General features: G+C 37.8%; 1 protein-coding gene across 1 annotated transcript in view; it reads right to left on the reverse strand.

Moving 5' to 3' along the window:
- The window catches only part of KMT2C (lysine methyltransferase 2C), a 197,057-nt gene that overhangs the window by 91,139 nt on the left and 92,739 nt on the right, over window positions 1–13,179 (reverse strand). Inside the window, 1 exon segment of the mRNA XM_030478642.1 lies at window positions 406–568. Coding sequence (XP_030334502.1) covers window positions 406–568 — 163 coding nt within the window.

Genomic DNA, 13,179 nt, shown 5'->3' on the forward strand with positions numbered 1-13,179 from the left:
GACCAACTCTTCCTCGGAACAAGTACAAAATAAAGCTTCTAACAAATCTAAGCCTATTCTTTAGCTGAAGTGATTGCATAATGTTTGCTCTAACTTGAGTTTGGGCAAGAAAGCAAGCCTACCAATTTGAACTAAAATCTGACAGAAGACAAGCCTTCTGAGAAACCCTTCCCATGATCTGTTATTAAAAGAGAAAGACGAAAAATGTTAACTCTGTTGTGCATCACTCTCTTTAAACAGAAGAGTACAAACCTGGATCTCATACCTGAACATCAGTGAATTCTTGGTTACATGAACCAGGAAAACAGGTCTCAACAAACGCACTCTTAAGCTGATCCTACCACAGAGCAAGCAGTTTTCATGAAACCTATTATTAATTGTGTCATTTGAACATGGTGTACTTACATCTTTCAGGAGCCTGATCAATATGGTCTGGACAAAGGAGGGACAAGTTACTGAAATCCTGAAATGTGCCTGCTCCAGCAGCACAGGGGTAATGGTACATCTGGGTACATTTCTCTTCACAGCATTTGATAGTGGCTCCAAGGTGCTTACAATATGCACATCGCTGAAAAACAAACATAACAGAACATTCAAAACCTGTTTTTTCTTGTCATTTTTTAGCCAGATCTGTTCCCCAGCCTCATTTAACAAACACCTCGGCCAGCGGAAGGCAGCGAATACTGAGGAGAAGGAAACTAGCGGACTGTGTCTTTCAGTGGTGCTCCCAGATCCTTCCAACTTACAATATTTAACAAAACCCACCCTAAATGCACTCTGATGACCAAGAGTCTTCTTGTCACAGAAAAGCATTTTTCTTCTATATAACTTGAGCTATGCCTTCAGTAACAAGGCTTGGAGACTTGTTCTCAGTTATAAAGGCAGACCACACTATCCTGTCAATAGGTTGTAACCAAAAACCACATAGCTCTGTAAGTTGCCATGTAAAACTGTAGACACTGTAATCAGAAATGCAAATGAAATATCATGTTCTACTCAAAATCTTACTGACATTATACAATTCTCGCTGGGATGATAATGCATTACATAATCTAGCACTTTCTTCTCATATCTCCTCTCAAGGCAACACAAATATCACCACCAAACTTTGAGAAGTCATAAATAAGCATGATTATTATTAGAGACCATAGTCGCTTTTCTAAAGAAATAATTTCTCAGAAAGAACTACCCAAGAACCCTCCAGTTCTCTAGTCAAGAGGGAACAGATTCCATCAGTCTGCTTGTAAAATATCACCCACACCTCTCTGATTCAGTTAATCAGTCTTTTTTCTTTCTTGGATTCCTTACAGTCCCTGAAGCACTGTAACATGTTTTTGCACTTTTTCACCAAGGCAACAACACTTTTTAAGGCTAGAGCACAGCACCGTAAAAACGGGTCAGTGGCCCACAGGAAGGCATACATAACATACAGCAACAACTGAGCTTGAGGTCCCTCATTTTTTCATAATAAAAAAGTAATACTAACACTGGCATGTTTGATTACTAGCTCACGTGACAAGTAACATTCAAATGTGAACAGAAACCAAATCAAATAGTTGCATACTGCATCTGCTTAATTCTTAGGATACAGACAATATTTATTACCATAATTCTTATCTGTTTCAAAGCCTGGCATGAAATTATGCATGAAATAGTGCTACTACAAGTCCAGAGATATCAAAACCAGCCCATACGAAAATACAAATCACAAAGCTGCCTGTAACAGCTATATTGATATTCTTACAACCAAATGAAATTAACATCTTCAGCAAAGTATCTGCCTACATCACAACTCATGGACAAGAAAAAAATATTAGTTTATGCTAAATAACTGCAATGTGAAAAGACAAAATGCTTTGGCACAGAAATTAAAGTGGGTCACTAAGGATAGCTACTGCCATTGTTCTGTGCTACAATGCCTAGTCTAGTCTTCAGATCGGCATGACATCTCACCCCTACCCATGTCTCTAACACATACTAACAATATGGAAAAAATGTAGGTTGTTACTTTACCAGTCCAAATGCAGAGAAGAGAGGGGAACAAGATAAGCAAACAATAACATGGAGTTCTGAAGCAGGTGAGGAAGTGAGCAAATTATCACATCTAAGGACTGCCAACAAAACCAAAGTCATGCAAGAAACTCATTTTAGGAAATGCTATATTTAGTAAACACTGAGGATGCTGTAGAAGGTAAATCCTGAACTTAGATGTGAAATCATGAAAACATAGTCCAAAGCCTCCAACTTCAGGAACTGCAGCTACACATTAAACAGCACACAATCCACTGCACTGCGGTGTACTTGACACTCCTACGGCCTGTTGAGGTGGCCCAGACTGTAACTAAGGCTCAGCTCTTACAGGCCACACACTTCTCAAAGATATTACTCAGTAAGAAACAATAGAAATGGGAACTTGGGAGGAGCTGAGGTCCAACAACGTGTCCCTCAAGAAAGTATTCAACAAAGACTTTGTTGGATCTTATAATTAACCCTTAATAAATATCTAATCGAGAAAGAAAATTATGAAAGAACTGCAACCACTCAGCGAATCGACATTTAGTAAAAGCTGGGAATAATGGATCAAAAAGTAATATGAATTACATTTTTTAAATACCACATCTGTTTTTCAAAGCCATCAATCAACTGCGGTACATAACAACTGTAAAATCAGAATATACCTTTTCCCAAATGCTATATGACTATATGATGAAATTATGAGAAATGAGCAAACTACAGGATTACTGCAAAGCCTTGAAAAATGTTGATGTTGATTTAAGGAACCATGTAAAGACGCTGGAAGAAAAATGGAAACCCAAATTACATGTAATTGAACCCTTCAAACCCATCTGCTAAACTGTACTGGCAATGAAAAGCATTTGGCAGCTAAGTAAAACACACATTTTAAAAACAATGTGGTATGTATCATCTGAAACAAATAAAAAGCACAGAATATCAACATTTGCTGGATTTATAAGAGAGATAAAGCAGTCTGAAGAAACAAATGCCCAAAGGGACTTTTTCTGGCAACAGCTGTTGATGAGAGGAGTTACTTTTCCAGCACTAGAAGCCAATGCTTCTCTGAAACCAGGCCACATGCTATGACCCCAGAACAAGTATGCAGCTATTACAATTAACTGACCTTCATGAAGAAAGGATGTAAACAGCAAAAGTACATTAATTCATATTAAAAAAACCCCAAAAGCTCTGCTAAATAAACTCAGTAACTAATACTACTTTACTACTCTACTGCTAAAATATGGCATCAGGACAGTAGGAGGTAGAAGGAAGGAATAAATCATATTGCCCATGAAACGCACATGTCTTCACCACACCATATGAGGACAGTAACAGACACAGAGACAGTACAGAGTCTTCAGTTTCATTAGCATGAGCACAAAATAAGGCGTTATGTGAAGGGGGTGGAAGCTGAATCCAAGTTTTCCAAGGGTAGGTATATGAAAATGGTAAGCTGTCAAAGAAAGCCAAACGCTGTTTTGCTCATGGATCAAATAATTTTACAGACCTATTCTACAGAAAAAAACACTTCACAAAGTGTCAGAAAGCTACAGAGATAGTTCATTACTTATTCATGGTACATTCAATAAAAAAAGTCACTAAAGCAGAGTCAACAGACTATTTTCCTACTCAAAGTCCTTCATTGGTTATCAACTGTTTCCTTCAGCAAGCTCTCAGTGTACTTGTCTATAGCAAGAAAGCTCTGATCCCATCCATACTTCTGCTACTTCTTACTACTGTAATTTCCATCATTTAAAACTGTCCGCACCTCCTCCTACTTGGTCCTTTTCGCCTTTTTCATCTGTTTTTTTTTTCATACAGAAGAAAAAGATCTCATTTTGAAAGCAAACAGCTATGCAGTCTTTCAAATTTCATTTTAGAATTCCCTTTATTAACTAATCCCACTGGATCAAACACAACATTGTTTCACAAATACAGTGAAAGAAGAACAGCTAAGTGAATCGACAAAAAGTAAGAAAACCTGAACAATCACCTCCTCTCTTTCCTAGTTGCATAGGAGTACATCTTCCACAAAACAGAGTAGCAGAAACCACACAGAAAATTTCCGGGAAGACAGAAACTTGTACTGCCATGCTAATGTCATAACTGCACCAAAATCAACTGAACAAAAAGGTCAGTTCTGCCTGTGGCTTGGAAACTCAGCTGAATGTCACGAATGCTACTGGCTTTAATGGAAACAGATGGCCAAACTGTGAAATGGTGACAAGAGAAACAGGTTACTGTTCACATCTTTCTAACTTTCCTACATCATTAAAAAAAAAAAAAAACTTAAAAAAATATGTATTCCAACTTTACATCAACCTTTCTGCTGCTTCATACTTTTGATGCAGCCAACCGTATCCCACACTGCATCAAAAGAAATGTGACCAGCAAGTCAAGGGAGGTGATTCTCCCCCTCTACTCTACTCTTGTGAGAGCTCCCCTGCAGTACTGCGTTCAGCTCTGGGGCCCCCCAGAGAAGGATATGGAGCTATTGGAGTGAGTCCAGAGACCACCATCAGAGGGCTGGAGCACCACTGCTATGAAGACAGGCTGAGATAGCTGGGCTTGTTCAGCCTGGAGACCAGAAGGCTCTGGGAAGACCTCAGAGCAGCTTCCAGTGCCTAAAGGGGCTGACAAGAAAGCTGGAGAGGGGCTTTTGACAAGGATCTGTAGGGACAGGCCAAGGGGGAACGGCTTTAAACTGACAAAGGGGAGATTTAGATTAGATATTAGGAAGAAGTTCTTCCCTGTGAGGGTGATGAAGCTCTGGCACAGGTTGCCCAGAGAAGCTGTGGCTGCCCCATCCCTGGCAGTATTCAAGGCCAGGTTGGACACAGGGGCTTTGAGCAACCTGCTCTAGTGGAAGGTGTCCCTGCCCGTGGCAGGGGGTTGGAACTGGATGAGCTTTAAGGTCTCTTCCAACCAAAACCATTCTATGATTCTACGAAGTACTCCAAAACTCAGTGAAAGTTCAAATGAAGAGCAGATGCCTGTGTTTGTGATAATATTTCACCCAGATAGTACTTAGAACAAATGAGAAGTTACATTTTATCATTATTTTATTGACTGTAGTATTACAGTATTACTGTCTCAGCAACAATTAACAACCTTTAGGAGGCAGACATGAAAGGCTAAAATATGGACTTTGAATAAATACTTTGTTGTGAGCTGATTCGTGCAGTAAGGTTTTCACAGATTATGAACTTATTTATCTTTAGAAAGGTCAGTCGACAAAACCTATCATAACAATAAGCAATTTTAATTTTATGATAGTGTACTCAAAAATGCACACAAGCCATCTGTTGTTAGTTAAACAATTTAATGTACTACCTGTAGGAACATATTTCAGACTGTTTAGCTACTGAAAACTGCCATCATAGAAACCTGTAACTAAGCAGAAGTGGACCTTGACATCCTGTCATTAACAAGGCCACAAAGAAATTTTAGTATAAACAGTGACTAATGAAATATGTTCTCTGGTAGTTTGGATAATCTACATTGATTACTCCCTCATGTAGAAAAAACTCTGTATTGCTTATAGACATAGACACTAATCACCATTAGCACCTCTAATGTCAAATACTGTTTTCAGTACCATAAAATATTTAAGAGCACAATGTAGTAAGATGGCAACATAAAAAGAATTAACAGCTTTTGATTGAACTACTGATTAGAAAAGGTACTAAGTAGCATGTGATTCCAGGAGTACTGGAAATTACCTTCTAATTTTTGGATTTTGTATTAATCATGTCACTAATGTGGAAATTACCTAAATTTGTAACAAGCAAGTCAACCAGAGAGCAGTTATATTTGTTCCTCAATCTTTAACATATAACAAGATTGAAGAAATTAAAATTCAGATTTCTTTTTTGTAACTGTAATTTAAAACTACAACATTCTTAACAGAGACAGCATGTATTAAAACTTTACCACAGTGTCCACTTCATGCTCTGAGTTCTCTGAAGCAAGCTAAGAAAACAATAAATCACAACTGTAGAAACAAACTACCAAGTTTTGCTTCTAAAACTATATGAAAAGACATGGACAACCAGAAGAGATGCAATTTGGCCAAGCTCAACACGTGACTGTGAAAGACTGTCTTCCAACGCACGACTCTCGACTAGATACTCCACCTGTCTATAATCTGCCCAGTTATATACTGGAGTAAGGAACAAAGGTAAAAAGATACAAATGGTGACGACTAATGCTGCTATCAGTGACTCAAGACACGTTATTAAGGCAGAAAGCAGAATTGTGGAGATTTCAGGCTCCACAAGTCACTCCTTTGTTTCTCCTTCCTACCAGTTGCCTCCTTTTTTCACCTTTACAAAAATTACATTAAATGGTCTTGGTTTCAAGGCATCCAAAAAGTGGGACAATAAAGCATTCATTCATGTTTTTGTAATAGTTGTGATAGGTTAATAACCTGTAAGAAGCAAATTTGCTAATGAAGATAATATTTTTTGAAACCTGAAATAGGTAAACACATAAACCTTAAGGTGTACAAATCCCCTCCTTCTATAATCTGAAATGTTCCCAAACCCTGTCTCTTCAGAAGCTCCATAGGAGGGTCTGTGTGCCTTGAAGTTGTGTTCTCCTCATCATTATATAAGCTAGTGGAATAACCACATGCGTATGATTTCCTCCACAGACTCTGCTGCTTTTTTTTGATTCACACTTTCATGAGGAAAAGCATTTTTTTAATTCACCTCCTTGCTTTCTAGATTTGGGATAATGTAAATGTTTGGAGTGAGTCTAAGCTTTTCCACAGCCAACTATTTCCTTAATTCCCATCTAATATCCACCGTGACAGAAAGGCACACAAATCCTGTTGTTTAGTTAGCAGGTCAACAATGAGAAGGTCAATGCTTAATGTAATTTAGATTATGATTACTAGACCTTCAGCATCAGCAACTTCAGGACAAACAAGGCGAGATCAGAAACCATCAGCTTTGGGTTAAGGCTGCCTTTTGGCAGGCTTGGAAAACAGTCTATTGTGCCAGTTCCATTTGATTCATGCTTGGAAGGTTCAAGAAATATGTGTAGACAATTCTTTTTGTTGGCAGAGCACAGGCTGAGCCACAAATTATTGGAAGCTTGAAAAAATAATAATTGGGGGAAACGCTGCTACATGCTTGTTGTTTAATGATCTTCTCTAGGTATCTGTTACTGGTCACTGTGGAAGATACTGGGATTAAGTCAACTTTCTGTCTAATTCAGCAAATCTCCTACATTCCTAAATCACACAGGACGACTCTGAAGTGGCTTAAGCATTCTACAGGTTATGTTTATGCTACAGATCCTCTGTAGCTAGCACAAGGCTGGCATATAATTACATTTGCAAATCCACTTAACAGAAACTCTGACAGGAGGATTTACTGCTGATACAGACACACTGTGCTTCCAAACAACACAAGCCTTGGAGCGAGGACATCTAAATTTTGTGTCTGTATGAGACAAGTGTTTAAGTTCCCATTACACTTTAATGGACACTTAGGCATTTTATGGAATTTACTTCATCACAATTTAGTTGACCAAACAGTGGGTGTCCATTTTTAGGCACCATTGACAATACTGGACAGATCTCCATTGCCTATAATTGGAATATAAAAACAGCTCACAAGTTGACATGTCCACAGGGAGGTCTAAATTTAGATGAGACAGTCTTGAGCCTAAAATATGTTGACAAAAGTGCTCTCTTGGTATCACAGTTAAGTCGACACCAAAGGTTTGTCACCATGGCACTATCAGTGAAGGGATGTGAATGGGTACTGCTTGCAAAGACTTCCATATGAATACTGTTCTAGTCATGTCAGGCTTCTGAATGCTAAAAAGTTGGGCTAAAGCTTCACGAAACACATGCCTAAATTCTCTTAAATACTTTTAGAACAGTTAGCCAAAACTTTCCAGCCATTTCTGAGAACCGGAAAGTCAGTAAGAAAAACATTTTGCTCATCTTAAAAACAACCTCACTCACAGGACTTGCAATTTGGCAGGAAATTAAGTGTGGGGGATGCAACTTCTGCCCCTATCCTGCAGATCTACCCAGATGTGACCAAGCTTGAGAAAACTATTTCTATTTTCCATGTAAAACACTTCCAAAAGTTTATCAAAAAAAAAAAAAAACCACAAACCAAAAAAAAAACCACAGAAAAATTTACTCTCATTGATCATGACTGATCCTCTCCAATTTCTAGCACTGACTGCACTATGTGTACCTTCTGCAAACACTGCTTCAGTCTGACAAGGATTAGAGAGAGGAATAGAGAGAGGAAGTCTGTAATAAATACTCTAAGCCAAAGCACAATAAACCACTGGAATGGAAAGCAGATGCGCCCAAGGATCTTGATACTACTGTCACTTAAATAGTCTGGGGAATGACAGTATCCAGCACACAGGCAGATGGACAACTATGGGTCAAAGAGGCAACGGGGACTAACTACACTGTGTAAGTAGATGAGACTGGGAGGAAAAACCATGGATGGAGATGGGATGCTGAAGAAGGGCAGGGATGACGTTTCAAGGGCCCATGATGACCTGACCTGCTAAAGTTCTAGTTTCACTTCTTTCACAGAGCTCCTGTATGATATTGGGCAGGGTAAGTAAAGTTTGTAAGTTTTTTAGTCCTTAACCTGACTGTTAAAAGTCTGCATTCCCCCCCACCCTTTCCCCCCAAAAAATACAGTCTTGATTTCTACAAAGATTGTGCACTCAACTCCAACAGAATGAAGAAAGAACTGCTGTGTCAGCACAACTTTTTTAAGTAAATCTGAGTATTTTCTGAACTTCAGAATTTGCCATCTAAATTAGATACTAGATTTTTTTAAGTTAAAATAAAGATAAAATAAAATAAACAAAGGAAAAAAAATCAACTTCTCTTGGGAAAAATGTAGCCTAAGATGTATATAAAGGATATATGAATCTGCTGTTTGCAAAAATTTATAGACAAGTTATTCGCATGTTTATTACAGCAGAAACATCACAGAAAAACTCACGCAGAGAAGAGTAATTCTTTACTTTCAGCAGCATTTGAATAGTCTACATACCTACCCATTGAACAACAATGAAAAAATGTAATATTGAAGAGGTTTTTACCAAGACAGATATGTCCATCCTATGGACTGAGTAGGCACTAGCTATTCTGCATGTGATCACATAACTAAAGACTGCATAATCAGGGCTACACAAAAGGATATTAACTGTGTGCAGACAACCTGTCTTCTGGCCTGCCCTAACTTTGTATGTTTGATTTTATAGTCTTAATAATGTGGGTTTTAAAGAGGATTTTGTAGATATATTAACTCGGTTTAACAGAAAGTTCATGTCAGCAAAAGTCACTATATATACTCAATGACACGACTAATCTACAAGGTCATAGTAGGGATGGGGTGACAGGGAACTCTGGATTATGTACGGACATAAAAAAATACAAGAATTTCCTGCCTTTAATACCTTCCTCATTAGTGAGCACCTCCTTAGTATTCCTTCCCCACTGACTGCAATCAGTACCTTGTTGTTCATAATTCCTATTTCCTTGGCTGTTCCTAAATTACGCTCTCCAAATGGCACAGAGTCATCGTAAACAAAATCCTACATCTTCAGTTCTCTAATTTTTGTAAATTGAGCTCAAAGCAAGCAATTAGATGGCATACTCTGAAACTACCAGCTTGAAACATTAATATAATTTCTTTATTAATAAAAGCTTGACATGTTTTATCTGGCTGGGGCTTTCAGGGTTTTTTTCAATTTGACTAAATTAGTCCCATATATTTCTCCCATTCCTCCTCCCAAAACATGGTATCCCCAAATATTACATAACCCTTTTTTCTTTAATTCACTAGCTACTGAAATAAACAAATAAGCTCCTTGACTTTCCGTCCTATTTTATCACTGACACTCCTTGGGCAAGCATCAAGCAGTGTGACATCCTGACCCAGAATTCAAAATCCTGAAGTTACTGGTCAAACATTTATCAGGTAATTCAGCTGTTGTTCTGGGCTTCGAGAAGGGGGGGATGAGAAAGGGGCTGTTTGGTTCATTTTGCAGCATGCTGCCTCAGTAGCTTGCGAAGAAAAAAGCTGCCAAATTTTGTAATGAATTCCACAGAACATTAAGTCTGATGCTTAGCAGAAGCCATAACTGTTAAGTAAATGATATCCTTTTGATGAATACCCTTATTTGAAAACAACACTGATCCTTCTAACCCTTTAGCAGTGTCCCAAAACAGATGTGCACAACTGCAAATTCTGTTTGCTTTCAGGTTTACGAAGTGTGATGACATTTTTACAATCATGCATGAGCCCTTTTACCCAGGAGTAAAATAAAACACAATAATTCTTCGCCATCTGTTTGTTAATTTTGCATTCATTTAACTTTGCATTTTAAACTAATAATCATTTTCTTATAATATAGTTTGCTCCATTGGTAGAAATTACGGCTGTTCAATTAAAAAAAGAATGGTTTATAACAGTATACAGTTTTCCTCTAAATACTTCCATTGCTCTTAATTATAGAGATATTAGTGCCATTGAATGGAAAAAACTGCCAGGAAATAACATTATGCTTTATGTGTCACAGATTCCCTTAGTAAACGTATATACTTACTTCTGTTCCAGCACCAATTCCCACCTGGTCTCTTGCACATTAGAATTCTTTTTCTCCATTACAAGATTCTGTGGGTTTTAATGTTATTATGTGTAACATCCTTCTTAGACTCTTTAAGGAGTAAGGTACAATTACCTGAAGCTTCTGTTTCATATGTAGCATATAGTTAAACAAAGCACAGTCCTATTTCTTCATAATGCTTTTCCTAATGACAGGCCAAGGAGGTTTTGCTATATTTATTCTTATCTGGTTACAGCTAAACTAGGACTAGAATAATATCCTAAAAGCTTTTTCTAACAATGTTTACAGTAACATGGGGAAATTCCATTCCTTTATCAATAGTAAAGCCGCACTGAAATAACAATCAGAACTAGAGAAGGGGAACTAATCTGGACCAACAAAAAAGACATGGGCCTGGAGAAAAAGCAGGAGCCAGCCTGAGATTGAGAGTCATGTTTTGGTTCTGCAGTATGCTTGGACAGTGCATTTTCCTGCTACTCCACACAGACCAGGCTGTAAATCCACAGTGAGGTTACAAATCCTAACACAGTGGCAAGTCAACTTCACTGTGGTTCCTAAGCTTAATAATCATAATCATCTAGAAATAAACTCTTCAAGAACAGGCAGCTCAGCTAATTCATGTGAGCAGCCCAGTAGCATTAGAAAGACCGTTCAGATGGTTTAAACAACCACTGTTTTCTAAAACCAATTTTATCTGATGGCACGGAAAACCGAGCATCAGATGATCACCTTAATTCTGTGGTAGTGTTAAGATAACAATGCTGTCACGGTACTAGGAGGAATACTTTACTAAAAAACACCCATAAGGCAAGAGATGGTTTACCACAAAATGGATTTATTTCAATTAAAGGAGTTCAGCTGAAGGCTGAAAAACACTGAACTGTTGTGTAAGACTATAACAGTGCACTCCCCTACTGAAATGAGCTTCCAGAAGTACCAAACCCAACAGGTTCACATAAAATTAAGAGTGGAAGTACAACCATATGTTACTGTGATGCTCAGCTTCTAGTCTTACCAGAATCTTGAGTATTCTGACCTTTCAGTTTCTCAGATGAGTGAACATTGCTGCCAGGTCTGACCTTTACTGGGGGATTTATCCATCACAATATTTTACATCTGACAGAAAGCAAACATTCTGGAGATGCCCAAAGCACAGTCTGATGTGATGGATGTGTAATGCTAACAGTGTTCCCAACAATTCACTATCTATTTCAAGTTACTCTCATTAAAAAAAAACAAAACTCACCTGGTACGACATTTGAAAAACTTGAACCTCTTACCTATTCAACATCTCAAATCCATTTACATTTTGGAAAATGAGCATTTTCCTCAAAAAGCTCAAACAATGATGATAGCAACTGAACTGTCTTCTTGTATTATTTCTCTAAAAGTCTCTATTTGCTTTCAAAGATTTATGATTTGTCAACACATCTCCCCAGAAATACCCTACAAACAACACCTAATATTGCCATAACAACCTGCAGTGATTGAAAGGGAAAAAAAACCCCAGAACTTGCTTGGGTATTTGTCAGCAGTTTATTTAGATCCAGATTCACTATTTACTCTGCAGAATCTGCCACTCTTCCCAGTTCTCTGCAAGGCAATTTCATACATAAGCAGAGTGGAAGAAAATTTTTTAAACCTAAGGAAATATTACTTTCTGAATTAAAAATGAGAATTGAGAAGGTTAGATGTGGAAATACCTGCAGTCTTATAAAAAATCTGGCTAGGTTACAGATTGAATACATGTATTCTCATTGTATCTGAAGTGAGACCATATCACTGCAACACAGTTAGGGTGTATCAAGTTGTTTTATCAATGTTAGATGCTTCAGGAAGCAAGTATTTTTTTGTTTATTTCCTAACAGCTACTTTCCCTTCCCACTGTACTGAAGTGGAACATGGCTTCTTTGAAGGAATACAGTAATATCACTGAAGAAAAAACACACCAATAAAAAAGCTTCTGGGAAGTGCTGATTTGAGAACATGCCACTTCATCAGTTCTTCCATTAATATTATTTAAAAGGATTCTGTTTATTAATGTTAATCATGACTATGATTCATGGAACACCCACAAGTTCATAAGTGGTAGCAGTCTCTCCACTGTCACCCACCCAGCTCAGTCCTGTAGAATGGGGACAACAATTATACAAATGAAAATAAACAATATTAATTTTTCCACACAAAGAGATGACTACCAGTAGTAGCCTAGATCACTAGAAAAAATGGCTTTAAGGCAAGTAATGTCTGCATTTATCTCCGAGTGTTATGCACTCACACATGAAAGGCTGTTGGTCCACATCTGTGAAGGTTTGTAAGATGTCCCTCTCTTACATGATTTGTTCCATGTTATTAAAAAACACTCAAGGACACCTGCATTAATGGCACTGATTCGTACTGATGCCTGCAATATTTATGCTCAATCTGCAACTTTGGGGCAGAATTTACACTAATGGAAGTCAGTAACACAATCTTTGGGGAATTCAAAACTACGTTTTGCTAATGGTTTGATTTTGCAAGCTGCTGAATACACCA

The sequence above is a fragment of the Strigops habroptila genome, chromosome 1 (assembly GCF_004027225.2).
Source record: "Strigops habroptila isolate Jane chromosome 1, bStrHab1.2.pri, whole genome shotgun sequence".
NCBI lineage: Eukaryota > Metazoa > Chordata > Aves > Psittaciformes > Psittacidae > Strigops > Strigops habroptila.